Here is a 20292-nt window from a genome sequence, read left to right on the forward strand (position 1 = left end):
CTAGAATGAGGGTCCCAGTCATTATCTATGGAAGCTCCACCAATCACTAGAACGAGGGACCCAGTCATTATCTATGGAAGCTCCTCAATCACTAGAACGAGGGTCCCAGTCATTATCTATGGAAGCTCCTCAATCACTAGAACGAGGGACCCAGTCATTATCTATGGAAGCTCCTCAATCACTAGAACGAGGGTCCCAGTCATTATCTATGGAAGCTCCTCAATCACTAGAATGAGGGTCCCAGTCATTATCTATGGAAGCTCCGCCAATCACTAGAACGAGGGTCCCAGTCATTATCTATGGAAGCTCCACCAATCACCAGAATGAGGGTCCCAGTCATTATCTATGAAAGCCCCACAAATCACTAGAATGGGTCCCAGTCATTATCTATGGAAGCTCCACCAATCACTAGAACAGGGGTCCCAGTTAATGTCCATGGAGGTTCCAACAATCACTGAAATAGTGATCCCATCAACTTCCCCCGGGGGTGAGCGCTGTACCTGGCTGCCTCCATCAGTCTTGCGGCCTTAAAATGGAGCATCATCATCCATGTTCTCCTGCTGCTCCATTCACTGTGGACTGTATTCACTGTATGCAATGAGCTCTTGAGCTCCCTCTAGTGGAAGCTGCAGGCAGTAAGCATTTTATCACTTAATGCTATGATTATGCAGGGGATCTGGAGCTCTGACTTCTAGCAAGATACATAATGGCACAGAGTTTTTTAGGGTAGATATTAACTTTTTCTTCTTTTGTTGACAAAGGTCAATTCCCCACCCCTATGTATCTATAGCGTGTAGCTGGCATTGCGGAGTATTAGTGCAATAGTATGACATTATATGTGTAATATCGCCATCGGCAGATGTTTCAGCCGCCATAGCGCTCTTATCGCCTTGTAGGACCCTGACACAGTCATTTCTTCTCTCATTGTTCAGCCGGCTGGCGGGATCCATTACTTTCTCTGACACACTGTATTTCCCCGGTAATCTAATACTCCGAAAATGAGACTCGAAGCTTCAATTTAAACCAAACAAATTACATTTCAATAACTCGGGGACTTTTATCAGTGAGCGCTGAGTTATGGTTTATGAGGGAGCTGAGACTAATTATCATAAAAAATGTTTCCCGGACCACGAAGGCTGCAGATAAGACGGCGTGCCTGACGTTGTCATATCGGCCATTTTACACTATTTTTTTTTTTTACAAAGTTTTTCTCGTAGTTTTATAATGTGAGATATGTTCAATAGCTTTCCGTAATTGTGCCCGAAGGCCTAAGTAAGAGCGGCACTTCGCCGGATATCAGAGAATAAATAATGCAGGCTGGTTCCTCCCGCCGGCGCCTGTGGGGGCTCATGTGTAATCAGGGAGCAATGTACCGATGGCTCGGATTTTATTACGATGTGGCTGGAGATGCAAAAGCGAGAGAGAACAACGCGCATCACGTAAGGCAAGATGATATAGAGAGAATGCAAAGTGTATACACCTGTGGAGAATGCAGAAAGGAGTGGAAAAGAAGAGAAGAAGGGGGCAAGGAGCTCAAAGCCATACAGGCCACATGGGCAGATGCCATGCTAGGTATGAGGAAGTACCACGAGTACGACGACAGGGAAGGGAAACACTGTGTCTAGGGAAGGGGGAGATGGTGGCCCCTGACCAAACCTTCCAAGGGCCCCTGGCTCCCCTGACCACCCTAGATAAGTTCCACACCTATGCGCCGAGCCGGATACCTGGCCCTGGCTGACCCTGAACTCGGCTCTAGGTAGGGAATGGATGGGATGAGCACTTAGTCAACCCCACTAAGAAATCACAGGGAGCAGAAAGAGGGGGAAGTGAACAAATAACTTATCTCCAAGAAAACTCAAGGAGAGGAACAGCAACAAACAACGTTTCTTCAGATGATTACAAGCCGACTGACTCTATCCAAGGCGTGTATAGAAATATAACGCTATCACCCAGCAAAACCAAGGGGAAACGTGGGTATTTAAGGACACAAGGGGAAGTAATGATCATCAACAGCTGAAAGGTGAGGATCTCTGCAGGGTCCTAAAGGGAAAGGGTTAAACACTAAAGGGGGCTTTACACGCTACGACATCGCTAATGCTAAGTCGTTGGGGTCACAGAATTTGTGCCGCACATCCGGCCTCATTAGCGATGCCGTTGCCTGTGACACCTATGAGCGATTTTGCATCGTCGCAAAAACGTGCAAAATCGCTCATCGGTGACATGGGGGTCCATTCTCAAATATCGTTACTGCAGCAGTAACGAAGTTGTTCCTCGTTTCTGCGGCAGCACACATCACTCCGTGTGACACCGCAGGAACGAGGAAGCTCTCCTTACCTGCCTCCCGCCCGCTATGCGGAAGGAAGGAGGTGGGCGGGATGTTACGTCCCGCTCATCTCCGCCCCTTCGCTTCTATTGGGCGGCGGTTCAGTGACGCAGCTGTGACGTCGCTGTGACGCTGAACGAACCGCCCCCTTAGAAAGTCGCCAGGCAGGTAAGTACGTGTGACGGGTCTGGGTGATGTTGTGCGGCACGGGCAGCGATTTGCCCGTGTCGCACAACAGATGGGGGCGGGTACCCACGCTAGCGATATCGGTACCGATATCGCAGAGTGTAAAGCCCGTTTAAGAAGAGAATATACATAGGATACTTTTTACACCACAGTAGGAAAAATAGAAGGTCAGGGAACAAATTGTGTAGCCAAATGCTGTAACCTTCTGCAGCCGGACACCACAGGACCGTCTGTCATCTGTGAAACACCCGTGACAGTGGAGTTGGGAAATACCACCATGGTGGAGGGGTGATCATGCTGTGTCGCATCTATCAGTATTGACATGGAAAGAAGTTTGTGTTTATGGAGAAAAACGTCCACTAGTGCAGTTGCTTTAGTGAAAAAGTTCTAAAGTTCAAGAAACACCTCTCAATCACGAATTAGGACCGCCCACTGGACTCCTAAGATACATAATACAAGTTATATTGAATCTTTTCCCATAAAACTACAGTGCTGGCCAAAAGTATTGGCACCCCTGCAATTCTGTCAGAGAATACTCAGTTTCTTCCTGAAAATGATTGCAATCACAAATTCTTTATTATCTTCATTTATTTTGCTTGCAATGAAAAAACACAAAAGAGACTGAAACAAAAATCAAATCGTTGATCATTTCACACAAAACTCCAAAAATGGGCCAGGCAAAAGTATTGGCACCCTTAACCGAATACTTGGTTGCACAACCTTTAGCCAAAATAACTGCGAACAACCGCTTCCTGTAACCATCAATGAGTTTCTTACAATGCTCTGCTGGAATTTTAGACCATTCTTCTTTGGCAAACTGCTCCAGGTCCCTGAGATTTGAAGGGGGCCTTCTCCAAAGTGCCATTTTGAGATCTCTCCACAGGTGTTCTATGGGATTCAGGTCTGGACTCATTGCTGGCCACTTTAGTAGTCTCCAGTGCTCTCTCTCTATCAAACCATTTTCTAGTGCTTTTTGAAGTGTGTTTTGGGTCATTGTCCTGCTGGAAGACCCATGACCTCTGAGGGAGACCCAGCTTTCTCACACTGGGCCCTACATTATGCTGCAAAATTTGTTGGTAGTCTTCAGACTTCACAATGCCATGCACACAGTCAAGCAGTCCAGTGCCAGAGGCAGCAAAGCAACCCCAAAACATCAGGGAACCTCCGCCATGTTTGACTGTAGGGACCGTGTTCTTTTCTTTGAATGCCTCTTTTTTTTTTTCCTGTAAACTCTATGTTGATGGCTTTTCCAAAAAAGCTCTACTTTTGTCTCATCTGACCAGAGAACATTCTTCCAAAACGTTTTAGGCTTTCTCAGGTAAGTTTTGGCAAACTCCAGCCTGGCTTTTTTATGTCTCGGGGTAAGAAGTGGGGTCTTCCTGGGTATCCTACCATACAGTCCCATTTCATTCAGACGCCGACGGACAGTACGGGTTGACACTGTTGTACCCTCGGACTGTTTGGATGTTAGTCGAGGTTCTTTATCCACCATCAGCACAATCTTGCATTGAAATCTCTCGTCAATTTTTCTTTTCCTTCCACATCTAGGGAGGTTAGCCACAGTGCCATGGGCTTTAAACTTCTTGATGACACTGCGCACTGCAGACACAGGAACTTTCAGGTCTTTGGAGATGGACTTGTAGCCTTGAGATTGCTCATGCTTCCTCACAATTTGGATTCTTAAGTCCTCAGACAGTTCTTTGGTCTTCTTTCTTTTCTCCATGCTCAATGTGGTACACACAAGGACACAGGCCAGAGGTTAAGACAACTTTAATCCATGTCAAATGGCTGCAAGTGTGATTTAGTTATTACCAACACCTGTTAGGTGCCACAGGTAGGTTACAGGTGCTGTTATTACACAAATTAGAGAAGCATCACATGATTTTTCAAACAGTGCCAATACTTTTGTCCACCCCCTTTTTTATGTTTGGTGTGGAATTACATCCAATTTGGCTTTATCACAATTGTTTTTTTTTTTTCACTGAAGACAAATTGAATGAAGATAATAATACCAAAGAATTTGTGATTGCAATCATTTTCAGGAAGAAACTGAGTATTCTCGGACAGAATTGCAGGGGTGCCAATACTTTTGGCCAGCACTGTAATTTTAATCTGTTCCATATGCTGTCCACAGACTGGGCTGCACATTCAAAGTTGTCTGTAACCTATTCACACTCCATCATGTACGGTTTATATCCAATATGGAGCTGGTTGAGTTGTATGGGGTGGCTCAAGAGTGGAGTCCTCTCAGGTGCCATATGTCTCATAGAGCCACCATCTGCCCCTAAGGCTGACTTCACATGTCCGGATCCATTGGCAAAAAAGTTGTGCAAGCACAAAATAAAATATACAACTATGGATAAATAAGACAGTACAAAATATAATAAAACAAAAACAAAGAGCATTCAAAATCTTGGAAGCTGAGAATACAAAAATAGCATTTCAGGGGTTTAAAATTCTTAATAGGAAATGTAAAAAAGAAATCAAACAAGCTAAATTAGCTACTGAATCAAAAATTGACAAAGACATTAAAATAAACCCCAACTGTTTTTATTAAATACATCAATGCCAAAAGGAAAAAATGATGGTATCAGCCCCATAAAAGATTATACCAGGATAATTCTAGAGGACAAAGAAAAGGCTGAGATATTAAAAAGGCAATTTTCATCCGTGTTCACCAAGGAACTGATTGTTCCAAGGAATATTCAACAAGGCAAAAATCAAAGCCCCCCCGATATAACAAATTTAATACAAGAAGAAGTACACCTGCGTCTGAGTAAATTAAACATTGACCTATCTAATCCAATGGCGGTATTGCAATTTATTCACCATTTTATCTCGTTTGGAATTTTCCCCCCATTTTTCAGTGCATTCTATGGTAAAATGTAACTCGTCCTGCAAACTACAAGTCTTTGTATGGATATTGAAAAGTTATGTAACATGGATAAAGAGGTGGTGGAAATATGAAAGCAAAAATAATCATTGGCTGTGTTCTTAAGGGGTTAAGTTTGGCTCAACAGCATTGGATGGTGCGTTACGCCATCTGTTTATATAAGGCAGTTTGGAGTCATATATACAACCCTCAAAGACCATTTTAATTATCAAATGAGTATTCCCAAATATTTGATCACTGGGTCTGCCACAATTCCAAAAATATGGCACTTTTTGGATCCAATGGAAAAGTAAAAGACTTTTCAAAGAAACACCCAATCACTAACGGTTCTCAAACAATGGGATAATAATCCTCAGCTCCCTCACATTGGCCGGTCACTTCTGATAGGTGATAAGCAATAATTGACGGCACTGTGTGATATGGTGGCTCAGTGGTTAATGCCGGCGTCACACAGTACGATATATCGGGTGATATGTCGTCGGGGTCACGGATTCTGTGACGCACATCCGGCATTGTCAGAGATATCGTACCGTGTGACACCTCCGAATGACTGTGAACGAACAAAAATACTCACCTTATCGTTGCTCATTGACATGTCGTTCATTTTCAAAAAGTCGGTCCTCCTTCTGTGCTCCGGTTGTTTATCGTTCCTGAGGCAGCACACGTCGCTCCATGTGACACCCATGGGAACGACAAACACAGCTTACCTGCGTCCCGCCGCCAATGCGGAAGGAAGGAGGTGGGCAGGATGTTCCGGCTGCTCATCTCCGCCCCTCCTCTTCTATTGGCCGGCCGCTGTGTGACGTCGCTGTGACGCCGAACGTCCCTCCCGCTTCAGGAAGAGGATGTTCGCCACCTACAGCGAGGTTGTCTGGGAGGGAAGTACGTGTGACGAGGGTTAACGACTTTGTGCGCCACGGGCAACTAATTGCCCTTGACGCACAAACGACGGGGGCGGGTACGATCGCTCGTGCGAATGCACGATAGATCGTACCGTGTGACGCCGGCCTAAGAGTTGCCTTGCAGCACTGCAGCCATGGGTTTCCGATCAGGACGTCTCCACTGACTTTGCACATTATCCAAAGTTTTGCACACCTTTCTCGATGGTCTACGAATCTCGGTCTTTGAACTTTGCACTTCAGAAATTACATTTTTGGTTCTATGGAGGACAAAATTCAAAACAAGAAAATGTTTTACCAATCGATAAAAATGTTCTCAACAGCAAGAGTTCTCGTGAAGAATTGAGAAGTAGATGGGGGAGAAAAGATCTGACTATAATACTCCCCAAAAGCTTAAAGACCCTTGTTATTCTAGGGCACGTGCACTCGGTAAGTCTTTGCAGCTGATATAAACCTGTCTCTTGGTAGGAAAAACGCTGTGCAAAATATCCATGTTTTTACTGTGTTTTTCCCAATCATTTCAATGGCTGCAAAAATGCTAAAAGAATTGACATGATGCAGATGAGAAACTGCTTCAAATCTGCAAGGAAAATGTATGTTTATGCGGCAAAAAAGCAGCGTCTGACAAGCCTTTGTACAGACCGCCAACGGGCCATGCAACTTCAATATTCTCCTGAGCCCTTGGTGCAAAATCTACAACATGGTCCCAAATTATCACGTGTCTTTGATAGTAGTGATCCTCTTATATGGGCCAATGGGATCTTCTAGCATCTTCTCAAATTCAAGAGCACATGTGCAACTCTGCACCTCCTAAAGTTACACCCCTCATAATAGGAGCTGCCCGGGGTGCCGGCTACTCTTGTCCAACACTGTATATCATTATTACATGATAACAAGACCCTGCTTTAGCTATTACAGTTCAAACCCTTAGCTTCCCTCCGCTCTCTATAAAGACACATCTGCAGGTTTTCCCTCCGCTCTCTATATAGACACATCTGCAGGTTTTCCCTCCGCTCTCTATATAGACACATCTGCAGGTTTTCCCTCCGCTCTCTATATAGACACATCTGCAGGTTTTTCCCTCCGCTCTCTACATAGACACATCTGCAGGTTTTCCCTCCGCTTTCTATATAGACAAATCTGCAAGTTTTCCCTCCGCTCTCTATATAGACACATCTGCAAGTTTTCCCTCCGCTCTCTATATAGACACATCTGCAGGTTTTTCCCCCCCTCCGCTTTCTATATAGACACATCTGCAGGTTTTTCCCCCCCTCCGCTCTCTAAAAAGACACATCTGCAGGTTTTCCCTCCGCTCTCTATATAGACACATCTGCAGGTTTTTCCCCCCTTCCACTCTCTATAAAGACACATCTGCAGGTTTTCCCTCCGCTCTCTATATAGACACATCTGCAGGTTTTTCCCCTCCGCTCTCTATAAAGACACATCTGCAGGTTTTTCTCACTATGAAACATGAAATCAGAATAATCCTTTCCTGTTTTAGGTCAATTAGGAACCAAAATTATTTCTATTTGCCAAACGCCAGAATAATGAGACAGAGAGAATGTTTTCAGACACTTTTATTCCTTTCTGCACAGTGACGTTTCCTCCATGTCATTAGTATTTGGTACCATTGTCCTTACACTGTGTGACTTGGAGGAAATGTTTTGGATCTCCTTCTACAAGCTGTTTACAATAGTTGGTGGAATTTGGGCAGATTCCTCCTGACAGATCTGGTGTACCTGATCCATGTTTGTAGGTCGTCTTGCTCGCTTCGGCCTTTTCAGCTTTGCCCATAAATTTTCAATAGGATTGAGATTAGGGTTTTGTGATGGCCACTCCAAAACATTGACATTGTTATCTTTAAGCCACTTTGTAACCAGTTTGGCAGTAGCTTCGGGTTATTGTCCATTTGGAAGACCCATTTCCGCCCAAGCTTCAAGTACCTGGCTGATGTCTTGAGACATAATCTTCTTTCCTCATTATGCCATCTATTTTGTGAAGTGCACCAGTCCCTCCTGCAGAAAAACAACCCCACATCATGATGCTGCCACCCCCGTGTTTCACAGTTGGGATGGTGTTCTTAGGCTTCAAAGCTTCTCCCTTTCTCCTCCAAACGTAACGATGGTCATTATGGCCAAACAGTTCAATTTTAGTTTCGTCAGACCACGGGATGTCTCGAAAAATTAAGTTTTTTGTTCCTGTGTGCATCTGGAAACATTAATCTGGCTTATTTTTTTGTTTCTTTTGGAGTAATGGCTTCTTCCTGGCAGAGTGGCCTTTCCGCCTATGTTTATATAGTACTCGTTTCGCTGTGGATAATGACACAATCTTACCAGCTTCCGCCAGCATCTTCACAAGGTCTTTTGCTTTTGTTCTTGGGTTGATATGCACATGTCTGACCAAAGCACCTTCATCTTTGGTCCACAGAACCCGTCTCCTTCCTGAGAGGTATGATAACTGGACATTCCCATCTTGTTTGTACTTGCATATAATTGTTTGTACAGATGAATGAGGCATCTTTAGGTATCTGGAAATTGCACCCAAGGATGAACCAAACTTGGGCAAGTTCACAAGTCTCGCCCTGAGATCTTGGCTGATTTCTTTTGAGACATGACATCATCATATGGGCTGTCCCATATTGTTTAAAGGCACAGTACTCTTAGTGTAAGGAAACTTTTGACTTTGCAGAAAGTAATAAAAATACCTAAAAACATTCTTATCTCTCTCTCTCATTATTCTGGCATTTGGCAAATATAAATAATTTTGGTTCCCAATTGACTGAAAAGGTTAATTCTGATTTTTTGTCAGATAGTGAGAAGAACCTGTAAATGTGTCTTTTTAGATGGTGTATGTAGACTTCTGGTTTTAACTGTACAGTATGTTACATATGCAAATATGTGCAAATGTATCCCACCCCAAACTACATGATACCGCACAGCATGATACTCTGTAGCTACTCCATAGAAGAACATGCATCTCACCGATCTCTACCGGTCTCCTTCTTGAAGACGGTGTCGCAGTAGTTCATGCGCAACTCTGTAGTGACATAAACCTTAGCGCCACTGTAATTTTCCACTGTTCTGCGCAGCATGTTGTACACTATCCCCTTCCCGTCCTGTCGCATGTTCCTGAACGGCCCCCATATGACGTAGACCGTATCGTTGCTTTCCTTGAAGAAGTAATCAGGGTCCTTTAGCAGCAGAGGGACACTGGTGTGGGACACCACCCGGATTGTGGTCCTTTGGCCAACGTCATCTGTGTAGCCTTTGGTTGGAGCATTGTTCATTCTCCATATGCAGGAAGATTGGTCGATGTCACGTCCGGCCCTCTGACCCGTCATCTGGCCAGAATTGGAAACAATGGCACAATGGTTGCAGTCAAGTTGGAGAGTCTGGAGAAGAAAGCAAGAATTCCCATAAAATATATATAACATTCAATAAGAAAAGTTACATACTTCAGTGACAGTGAACTATACAAGTGGGGAGAGGTAGTTGACCGCTAATGATCTCTTGGAATACAAACATTTTTATTATGGTTATTATTATTGGTAATTTGGAGGGTGACTGGGAGGACATTTAGAATCAAGGTTCATCTCTAAATATCTCTGATCCCAAGAACAACTATAAAAATGAATGGCTTTACATTCTCCTGACTGACACTGAGCTGCAAGGAATCTTCACTCGGGTCACATGTGTAACCAATCCTTTGCTGGGTCATAATCTCTAGAGATGCTTCTCATTAACATTATAGCAGTGTGATTTGTTACACTGATTTGTTACACAAAAAGCTGTAATATGAGAAAATACCAAAAAAACGATATTTCGGATTTTAATAGCAACAAGTGGTAATTAATAGGACTAGTAGAGGGTATAAAAAGTATTCTATTACTCAATCAATGTAAAAACATGCCTCAAAAATGACAAAAGTATTCTAGGAGTGACACCGAAAGAAAGAAAGAAAGAAAGAAAGAAAGAAAGAAAGAAAGAGAAAAAGAGAACGAAAGTAAGAAAAAGAAAGAAAGAAAGAGAGAAAGAGAAAGAAAGAAAGAGAGCAACAAAGACAAAGAAAGGGAGAAAGAAAAAATAGAGAGAAAGAAAGAGAGAAAGAAAGAGAAAAAGAGAGCGAAAGTAAGAAAAAGAAAGAAAGAAAGAGAGAAAGAGAAAGAAAGAAAGAAAGAAAGAGAGCAACAAAGACAAAGAAAGGGAGAAAGAAAAAATAGAGAGAAAGAAAGAGAGAAAGAAAGAAAGAAGTAAAGAAAGAAAGAGAGAAAAAAAAAGAGAGAAAGAAAAACAGAGAACGAAAAAGAAAGAGAGAAAGAGAAAGAGAGAAACAAAGAAAGAGAGAAAGAAAAAAGAGAGAAAAAAAGAGAAAGAAAGAGAGAAAGAAAGAAAGAAAAAAGAGAAAGAAAAAGAAAGAAAAAAAGAAAGAAAGAGAGAAACAAAGACAAAGAAAGATAGAAAGAAAAAAGAGAGCGAAACAAAGACAAAAAAGAAAGAGAAAGAGAAAAAAAGAGAAAGAAACAAAGAGAGAGAGTGAAAAAGAGAAAGAAAGAGAAAGAGACGAAGAGAGAAAGAAACAAAGAAAGAAACAGAAAGAAAAAAATAAAAAAGAAAAGGTAAAAAAAGAAAGAGAATGAAATAAAGAAAAAGAGAAAATTAAAGAAAGAAAAAGAAAGAAAAAAAGAAAGAAAGAAAAAAAGAAAGGCAGAAAGAAAGAAAAGGAGAGATAGAAAGAGAAAGACAAAAAAAACCTGAAAGAAAAACAGAAAGAAAGAAAATAAAAAAAAAGAAATAAAAAAGAAAGAAAGAAAACAAAGAATGAAAGAAAGAAAAAAAAGTGAGAGAGAAAGAAAGAAAGAAAAAAACGGGAAGAAGGAAAATAAAGAAAAGATGAAAGGATGAAAGAAATAAGTAAAAAGGGAGGAGAAAGAAGGAAAGAAGTAAATATGTGATTGACATAATGCCTTGATAAAATATTCATGCTCCGTTAACTTTCAAACATTTTTCACGTTACACTCTGAAACGTAAATGCATTTTATTGGGATGTTTCTGTGATACCAACACTTTCCTTTACACTTCAAAAATACTTGTACTTACTGTTGGTATATTACATAAAATCACAGTAAAACACATTTAAGATTGCAGGTGCAACGTGGACAAAAGTGGAAAAGGTTCACAGGGTGTGAAAACTTTTTCAAGGCACTGTAGATAGATGATATATAAATAGATAGATCTTAGAAATATTTTGGTCAATGACAATTTTAAAATGGAATTACTGTTCCAATCATCTAAGATTTTGCATATAAACTTTTAAAGAAGCAGTCCCATCAAAGTTTTATTCTCTTAAATTATAGGCATCATATTATATAGCACTGTGTACTTACAATTGCTCAGACCTCCCTATTTTAACTTGCAAAATGAATAAAAACAATTGAATGACAATTGCTCCTTTCTATCTTTCTATCCAGTTAATCCTTCTGTTTTCCATTAGGTCTGTGACATCACATGATTAAAAACTGACTCCTTCTAAACGCTATATAGAAACAGGAAGTCTATTTTCCCTGCATGAGTCATCACAACTAAAGTCAGTGGCAGGGGAAGAAGGGAGCAGCGGGGTCAGGAGTTGAAGAAGGCAGTGATTCACACAGAGACTTCCTGTTTTTACATACAACAGAGAAAAGAGAAGAATTTACTGGGTAGAAAGGCAAAAAGAGCAACTTTAAGTATACAATGTCATATAATATGATGATTGCTATATATTAAAGGGAACCTCAGATGTCCACCGTGCAGTCACAAACCACCAGCAATTGTATTGTATCTTCCTGTCTAAATTTGCTGCCTAACAGTCCCTTTATTACATTGGACAAATAAATCTTTAGAAAAAGTATTTATCAAGTCTGTTTATCATATGTGAATGAACTCTTTGGTTTAGGGGACCCGTCAAGTTCCCTTAAAGAGGATAAAAACTTTGATGGGAGTGCTTTTTTAATCAGAGGTTCTATTTTATCCAATTTTCCTCTTTTGCCTTCCGCCTTCCACCTTCCCTCCGTTCTTATCTCTCTTTTCACACGCGATCCTAAAAAAAAAAAAAAAAAAAGACAGATGCAAAATAACGATTCGTTTCCTGCACTGGATATTTTCTTTTTCAATCAAAAAAGCCATAGATAGAAAACAAGAGAGTGAGCGGCATTAATATTGCTTCAATTTTATTGAATAGATTTATGGATAATCCGGGCATAAAACAAAAAAGCAATATAAAAGCGCGCGGCATATTGCATATTTTATTCATACGTATAAATTGCAGCCTGCTTTGCTGGGAGAGATTACGGTTAGTTATATGAATCGTCTCGTAACAAAGCATGTCAGCCGTAATCTGCGCCGCTCCTCCAGGTTCCGCGCCGCGCTGCTCTTATCTCGCTTGGATTTCTGTAAAACACTTGGATTTTATTCGGATAATAAATGTCATTTTGATTGTAAGAAATAAAAAATCGGCGTATTTCTGTATCGAGACGGTGTATTTTTTTTAACCGTAATGAGCAATATAATTAAATATGTAAAGAACGCCGCGGTAATAAAGCCGTTATTGTTGTAATTGTATTTGGTTACCCACAGAATAGAAGTCATTTCCGAGGATACAAAAGACAGCGCCTTAAGAAAACCATATGGATTCATGTGGAAAGAAGAGACATTTCCGGATGCAGCTGTTACTAAACACAAGAAATCTACCGGTGGCAGAATAATGGTGGTAAGATTGATTCAGGAGATCAGAAGAGGCGTGGCTTAAAGGGGTAGTCCATATGGAGGAGGAGTTTATTTTACCTAGATATTCTAATTAGAGATGTACGGACCAGTGGAAGTTTGGTTCGGAAGATGCATGTGGACTTTTGAAAAGGTTTGGTTTGTGTCACGTGTATAAGGTTCCGGGTTAGCATTCTCATTTACCATCTGAGACCATGCACATTTAAACGTTGCTTTTTTCCTTTGGGCACTTAATGGTTAATTCCTTCTCTGTTGCAGCAGCATACTTGCTCAGCTGTTGTCGGTTGAGCACTTCCAGGCTGTATTTAATCCCTCTGCTTCCTGGAGAGGTTGCTGGTTATTCTATTCAGTTAGGAGCTAACCAGGCAGCAGAGAGGACTTGTTGTTTCTACTGCTTCTATCTGCTATGATTGGTGTAGTTGTTTTTACGACCTCCTTTCCTTTGTACCCTTACCTGTACTCCTTTGGTTATAGGTGTGCATGAGTTTTGTTTTACCCCTGTTAGTCATTCCTTGTTGGTGGGTTCTTATGATCTCAGTCCCAGTCTGTTCCCTGGGTGGTGGGAACATAGTCATCAGGGCCAGGACAAGAGACAGGATCACGTTGGAGGCTCGACCCTGACTACCTTTAAGTCTACTGTTGGGATAAGTGACAACACAGGTATCCCAGTTTTAGGGTCAGTACTATCCTTAGCTCCCCGTTACAGTTTGGGACCCGGACTTGACATGAACCCCAATGGGAGCCACTAATTGGGCAGTTCGTCTCTTCACCCACATCCAGCCAGCCATAAACAGAACACGTACGGGGCTGTTGGGTGGGGTTATTCCATTTTTTGGGGTGGTTACATCCGATCACGCTGTTGCTACCCCCAGTGCGAGTCGATCAAACATTGCAAGCGGCTCACACTGGGCCGATCACCGAGTGTACCAGCAAACTGAACGGCCCCAAGCACAGCAATGCTAGCGCAAGTGAATTGCATGCGTAAAGCACTTGATCTCCAAATGCAAACCCTGAGGGTTTTTTAAAAGTCTGTGCACGATACGGACACCGAACATCGAGTCACCTCTAATTCTAATTTCTAGGCTTTGGTGGGTCTATACATAGTCAGCTATGAGCATGCCATACCGGCGCATAGGTACGGAACTTATCTAGGGTGGTCAGGGGAGCCAGGGACCAGCGGTAGGTTTGGTCATGGGTCACTATCTCCTTCTTCTCTAGACAAAGGGTTTCCCTATCCTTTCATCATTCGCTTGGTACTTCCCAATACCTAGCGTGACACAGGAGCCCTGCAATCCACTTACTACCTGTCGACATCTCCAGCTCCTCTGTAAATGAGCTGGACTGGCGCAGCACCCTGTGTGGAGCATACCACAATGTTGAGGTTGCACCAGGCAGCTAATCAGAGGAGGAGCCGGGGATGCCGGCAGGTAGGATATGGTTTGGAGAGCTCCATGCGCCAGAAACACAATACTGAGCAGGCGACACAACCCTCTTTTTATTCCGTGTACAAAATTTGATTCGATTACCTGAAATTTTTTCTAATTTTTCCTTAGTTATAAAAGATTTGGAGAACCCAACATAGCGATCCTTGCTTCTTTACTGAAGGTCACACGTGGCCGGCTCTCATCTAGCTGCCGTACCGGGGGATACATTTCGATAAAAGGACTGTATGAGGCTATCACAATCGTCTTTGTCCGTATTTAATTATCGTATTGACACTTTACTCAACTAACGAGATCCGGGGATTGTGGAAAAAATAAACAGGGACGAGGAAAAGTGACTTGTGAAATATGATGCTTTCTGTTCTAGACACTGTTTTCACCTCCCACCATCGCTAAAAGCCTGCGCTAATGTCCTCAGTCGAGGGTTCGGGCCATTATACGAGGGCTAAAGAGCCACTTACTTATCTCGCATTGTAACAAAGCCATTATTAGTGTAAACTGAAGAGTTTACAGAAATATCCCCCTAATATACTGGAGGCTCATTGCCAGGAATACATCTCATTAGCGCGGCACACCGCGGCATCTGAGACACTGAGAAATGGAGGGGAGAACGGACATTTAGAGGAGGAATAACAGAGGGATGGCACAATGAACAGACATAAGAAAAGATGAGTCAGAATTATGTCATATGATGGATGCAGATATTTGGACCGTTTGAACAAGCACACCTTGTAAATTTTGCAGGCACAGATCCACCAGTCTCTCTCAGTAAATGATGGAGGTACAGATAGTACTGTATACTGGTACCTTTTTGTAAATTATGGAGGTAGAAATTATAGTGTATTTATTAGCACATGTAAATTATGGTAGAGATAGTACCACCTACTTGTCTCTCGATGTAAATCAAGTAGATGCATATAGTACTGCCTCCCTGTCTCTGCCTGAAAATGTAATTGGTACAGACAGTACTACCTCCCCGTCTCTCCTTGTTACTTATGGACATAGATAGTACTGCCTTCATGTAAATGATATATTGTAGATACAGATTGTACTGATTCCTTATCCCTGCTTGTAAATGTCATTTGTACAGATAGTACTGCTTCCCTGTCTCTCCCTCTTAATGATATACACTACATGCAGTTAGTATTGCCTCCCTCTAAATAATATAATTTAGGTACAGATAGTGATGTCTTTATGTCACCTTGTTAGTGATGGAATTAGAGAAAGAACTATTGCTGTTTCTACCTGTACATAATGGAAGTACTGACCGTACTGCCTCCGTGTCTCTCTGTCACGCTCCCCGGCTCTCCTGCTAGGCTCCCCGGCTCCCCTGCCATGCTCCCCGGCCCCTCTGCCTTGCCTACCGGCTCCCCTGCCACGCTTCCCCGCTCTCACGTCGCGCTCCGCCGCTCCCGTGCCAGGCTTCCCGGTCCCCCGCTCCACAGCCTTCCTGCTCCATCGCCTGCGGTCCCCAGGCAGCCCGGTCCCCGCTCCCGGCGCCCGTCGGCAACTCGGCCTCAGCCCGGCTCTCCTGCTTCCTACTCACCGCTCCCTCCTCTGGCTTCTGGCACCCGGGCCGCGCGCATGCGCATTAGGGCGCGCGCGCGGTCATTGACCCTCTCTTAAAGGGCCAGCACCTAGAAACAGGAAATTGCATAGACAGGTACAGGGTATATTAAGGTTCACTTTCCTGGTGGGCGGGGCCTGTTCTACGTGTTTAGCAAGCTAGTGTTCAGGTCCCCTATTGCTTTGCCTTGTGCTTTGCCTGCATTAACCCTGTCCTGTCTCGTAGAGCCTGTCCTGCCACGTCAGACGCTCCGAACCACGCTCATTCCCGTACCCTGACGGTGACTTCGGCGGATGTTCCACCACCTCTGCAGCTCCGCCAGTCTCCAGTCCCTGGCTCCGTTTGGTGACCCGTCCCATCGCTCAGCAGGTTCCGGATCCCGCCTGATCTTACCACCTGGCCTCGGACTCTGAGCCTCGTCACCCGGACTACCGTCCAGAACTCCATCCACCTTTCCTGCTCCCCTACGGACTGTCTGACTACCACCTGTGCTTCGGCTGCCGTGCACCCAGACCCTCTGGCGGGGTGACCTGCCTGGCTGTCTCCTCAAGGGAAACCGGTGTACGGTCCAGAGGTTCCACCACCCGGACGTAACAGCTAGAACAGGCCATGGATCCCGCCGAAGCACTAGCGGCCTTGCAGCAGGAACTCACACGCCAGCGTGAGACCCAGACCCGCATGCTGAACTTCATGTCTTCTGTGGATACCCGCCTGAACGCGCTACAAGCGACGGCCACATCCTTGGCATCTCGGGTTTCCACAGTACAATCCACGGCCACTGCTCCCGTGGCAGCCTCCTCGGATGCTTCCAGCCTTCGTTTGGCCTCACCACCCCGGTACGCCGGAGATCCCAAGACCTGCAGGGGATTCATCAATCAATGCTCTCTCCATTTCAAGCTGCTGCCGCACTTGTTTGCCTCCGACCAAGACAAGGTCGCGTTCATGATGTCCCATCTAGAGGGAGAGGCACTGGCCTGGATGAACCCCTTGTGGGAGAAGGAGGATCCAGTGACCACTGACATCCAGGAATTCCTGCAGGCTTTTCGTAACACCTTTGACGAGCCCGGACGCTCCGCCGCCTCTGCTTCATCCCTCCTCCGGCTACGTCAAGGGACTCTGACGGTGGGCCAATATGCTATTCGTTTCCGCACCTTGGCCTCGGAACTCGGGTGGAACAATGAGGCCCTAACCGCCGCCTTCTGGGAAGGACTCTCGGGTCGCATTAAAGATGAGCTGGCTGGTCGCGACGTGCCTTCCACCCTGGATGCCCTGATTGCTCTAGCGACTCGCGTGGATCTTCGCTTTCAGGAACGATCCAAAGAGGTGTCCCGCGAGAGGCGTCCAATACGGCACTCCTCCCCACCACAGAAGTCCATCGCTCTTCAGTCGGCGTCACCTGGCGCGTCTACCTACGAGCCCATGCAGATTGACCGCCTGAGGCAGTCGGAGCAACGCCGAGCAGAACGACTAGCAAAGGGTCTCTGCTTCTACTGCGGTGATGGCTCACACCTGCTACGCTCTTGTCCCGAGAAGCCGGCAAACTCCAAAGCCTAGGCTTGTTAGGAGAGGCCACCCTAGGTGCTGGGACACTCTCAGACTCCGTCACCTGGACTATTCAAGTCACTACAGAAGAGACCCGGTTCACGGCAGAGGCTTATCTCGATTCCGGAGCAGCAGGCAACTTCATCCAGCAGGCCACAGTGGATAAGTACCAGGTGCCTGTCCTCCCACTAGAGAAACCGCTGGTGATCGCCTCTGTAGATGGGAGACCCCTCTCTGACACCGTCTCACTGATCACCAAGCCTGTGGAAGTACGGATCGGTGCCCTGCACACCGAGAAGATCACCTTCTACGTCCTCCCGCGCATGTCTCACCATATCCTGCTGGGACTCCCATGGTTACGGACACACGAACCATCGGTCAGCTGGAGTACAGGTGAAATCACCCGATGGGGCTCCTCGTGCCACGAGAGATGTCTGAAAACCATCCAGCCCGTTCGACGCCCTCCGGTTCCAGAGTCTCTAGCAGGACTGCCTTCTGCCTACTGGTCCTTCTCGGACGTGTTTGATAAAAAGGAGTCAGAGGTACTACCGCCTCATCGTCCCTACGACTGCGCCATCGATTTACTGCCAGGAACCACGCCTCCTAGAGGAAGAATATACCCCTTGTCCCCTGCTGAAACACGAGCTATGTCTGCCTATATTACCGAGAGCCTGGCAAAGGGGTTCATTCGGAGGTCCTCATCCCCTGCCGGAGCAGGGTTTTTCTTCGTCAAGAAGGAAGGTGATCTGCGCCCTTGCATTGACTACCGGGGTTTAAACCAGATCACCGTAAAGAACAAATACCCTCTGCCGCTTATCACCGAACTAATCGATCGGCTCCGAGGAGCCCGTATATTCACCAAGTTGGATCTCCGTGGGGCCTATAACCTGGTTCGCATTCGCTCTGGAGACGAATGGAAAACCGCATTCAACACTCGGGATGGGCACTACGAGTATTGTGTCATGCCCTTTGTTCTGTGTAATGCTCCGGCAGTCTTCCAAGAACTGGTGAACGACGTGTTCAGAGATCTCCTCTATGTCTGTGTCGTGGTATATCTGCATGACATCCTGATCTTCTCTCCGGATCTACAGACCCACAGAGAAAACGTGCAGCTAGTTCTTCAGAGGCTTAGAGAAAACCGTCTGTACGCCAAGTACGAGAAATGCATTTTTGAAAAGTCGTCTCTTCCCTTCCTGGGTTATGTAATTTCGGACACCGGCCTGCAGATGGACCCTGAGAAAGTGTCTGCCATCATCAACTGGCCTCCTCCTTCCGGACTGAAGGCTATCCAACGCTTTCTCGGCTTTGCGAACTATTATCGGCAATTCATCCCGCATTTCTCTGCCTTGACTGCGCCTCTCTCTGCCTTGACCAAGAAGGGAGCTAATCCTAAGGACTGGCCACCTGCGGCCGATGCCGCGTTCTGCTCCTTGAAACAGGCGTTTGCTTCTTCCCCGGTTCTCCATCGCCCTGAATTGAACCGACAGTTCACCTTGGAGGTGGATGCCTCTTCCTCAGGAGCCGGGGCAGTGTTGATGCAGAACTCCCCCTCCGGCAAGATGGTCACTTGTGGATTCTTCTCCAAGAGCTTCTCGGCACCCGAACGCAACTACACCATCGGGGATCGGGAGCTACTGGCCGTGAAGCTTGCCTTGGAGGAATGGCGCTACCTCTTGGAGGGAGCAGTATACCCTGTAATCATTTACACGGACCACAAGAATCTGGAGTACCTGCGGTCTGCCCAAAGACTGAACCCACGACAAGCCCGCTGGTCCTTGTTTTTTGCTCGATTTGATTTCCAACTCCATTTTCGGCCTGCGGACAAGAACGTGCGGGCAGACGCTTTGTCCAGGTCCTTCGTGCCCGTGGAGTTGGAGGAGGAGACGTTCCAGCCCATCATCAACCCCAGCAAAATCATTCCGGTGAATCCTGTTGCTTTAACTCAGGTACCCCCTGGGAAAACCTATGTCTCAGATTCTGACAGACAGAGAGTCCTGCACTGGGGCCATGCCTCGAAGATCGCCGGCCATGCTGGTCAGAAGAAGACTTGGAGTACGATTGTCCGTCACTACTGGTGGCCGTCCCTCCGTAAAGACGTCACAACCTTCGTCTCGGCCTGTCCGTCCTGTGCCCGGAACAAGACACCCAAGCACCTACCATATGGACGTCTCCTGCCTCTGCCCATTCCTTCTGTTCCGTGGCAACATATCACAATGGACTTCATTACGGACTTACCCTTATCCTCCGGACACACAGTCATATGGGTTGTGGTGGACCGTTTCTCAAAAATGGCTCACTTCATTCCCATGGCCGGGCTGCCCTCTGCCCAGGAGCTAGCTGACTCCTTCATCCAACATATATTCCGATTGCATGGCTTTCCCGCACACATTGTGTCCGATAGAGGAACTCAGTTCACCTCGCGCTTCTGGAGGGCCCTCTGCAAACATCTGGGAGTATCTCTGGACTTTTCTTCGGCCTACCATCCTCAGTCGAATGGGCAAGTGGAACGGGTCAATCAGATCCTGACCTCCTTCCTGCGCCACTACGTTAATGCCCATCACGATGACTGGTCCACGCTTCTTCCTTGGGCGGAGTTCTCCCACAACCATCACATCAGCGAGTCCACCTCCAGCTCTCCATTCCGAGTCGTTTACGGACTTCAGCCTTCTGTTCCATTGCCAG

The 20292-nt window shown here is 45.3% G+C and overlaps 1 protein-coding gene across 1 annotated transcript in view; it reads right to left on the reverse strand.

Annotated features, from left to right (window-relative positions):
* ST6GALNAC3 (ST6 N-acetylgalactosaminide alpha-2,6-sialyltransferase 3) overlaps positions 1-20292 on the reverse strand; it is a 290283-nt gene that overhangs the window by 98548 nt on the left and 171443 nt on the right. Inside the window, exon 3 of the mRNA XM_075320283.1 lies at positions 9283-9692. Within this exon, the coding sequence (XP_075176398.1) occupies positions 9283-9692 (410 nt within the window). The remainder of the gene's footprint in view (positions 1-9282; positions 9693-20292) is intronic.

This window comes from Anomaloglossus baeobatrachus, chromosome 8, assembly GCF_048569485.1.
Source record: "Anomaloglossus baeobatrachus isolate aAnoBae1 chromosome 8, aAnoBae1.hap1, whole genome shotgun sequence".
In the NCBI taxonomy this organism is placed as follows: domain Eukaryota; kingdom Metazoa; phylum Chordata; class Amphibia; order Anura; family Aromobatidae; genus Anomaloglossus; species Anomaloglossus baeobatrachus.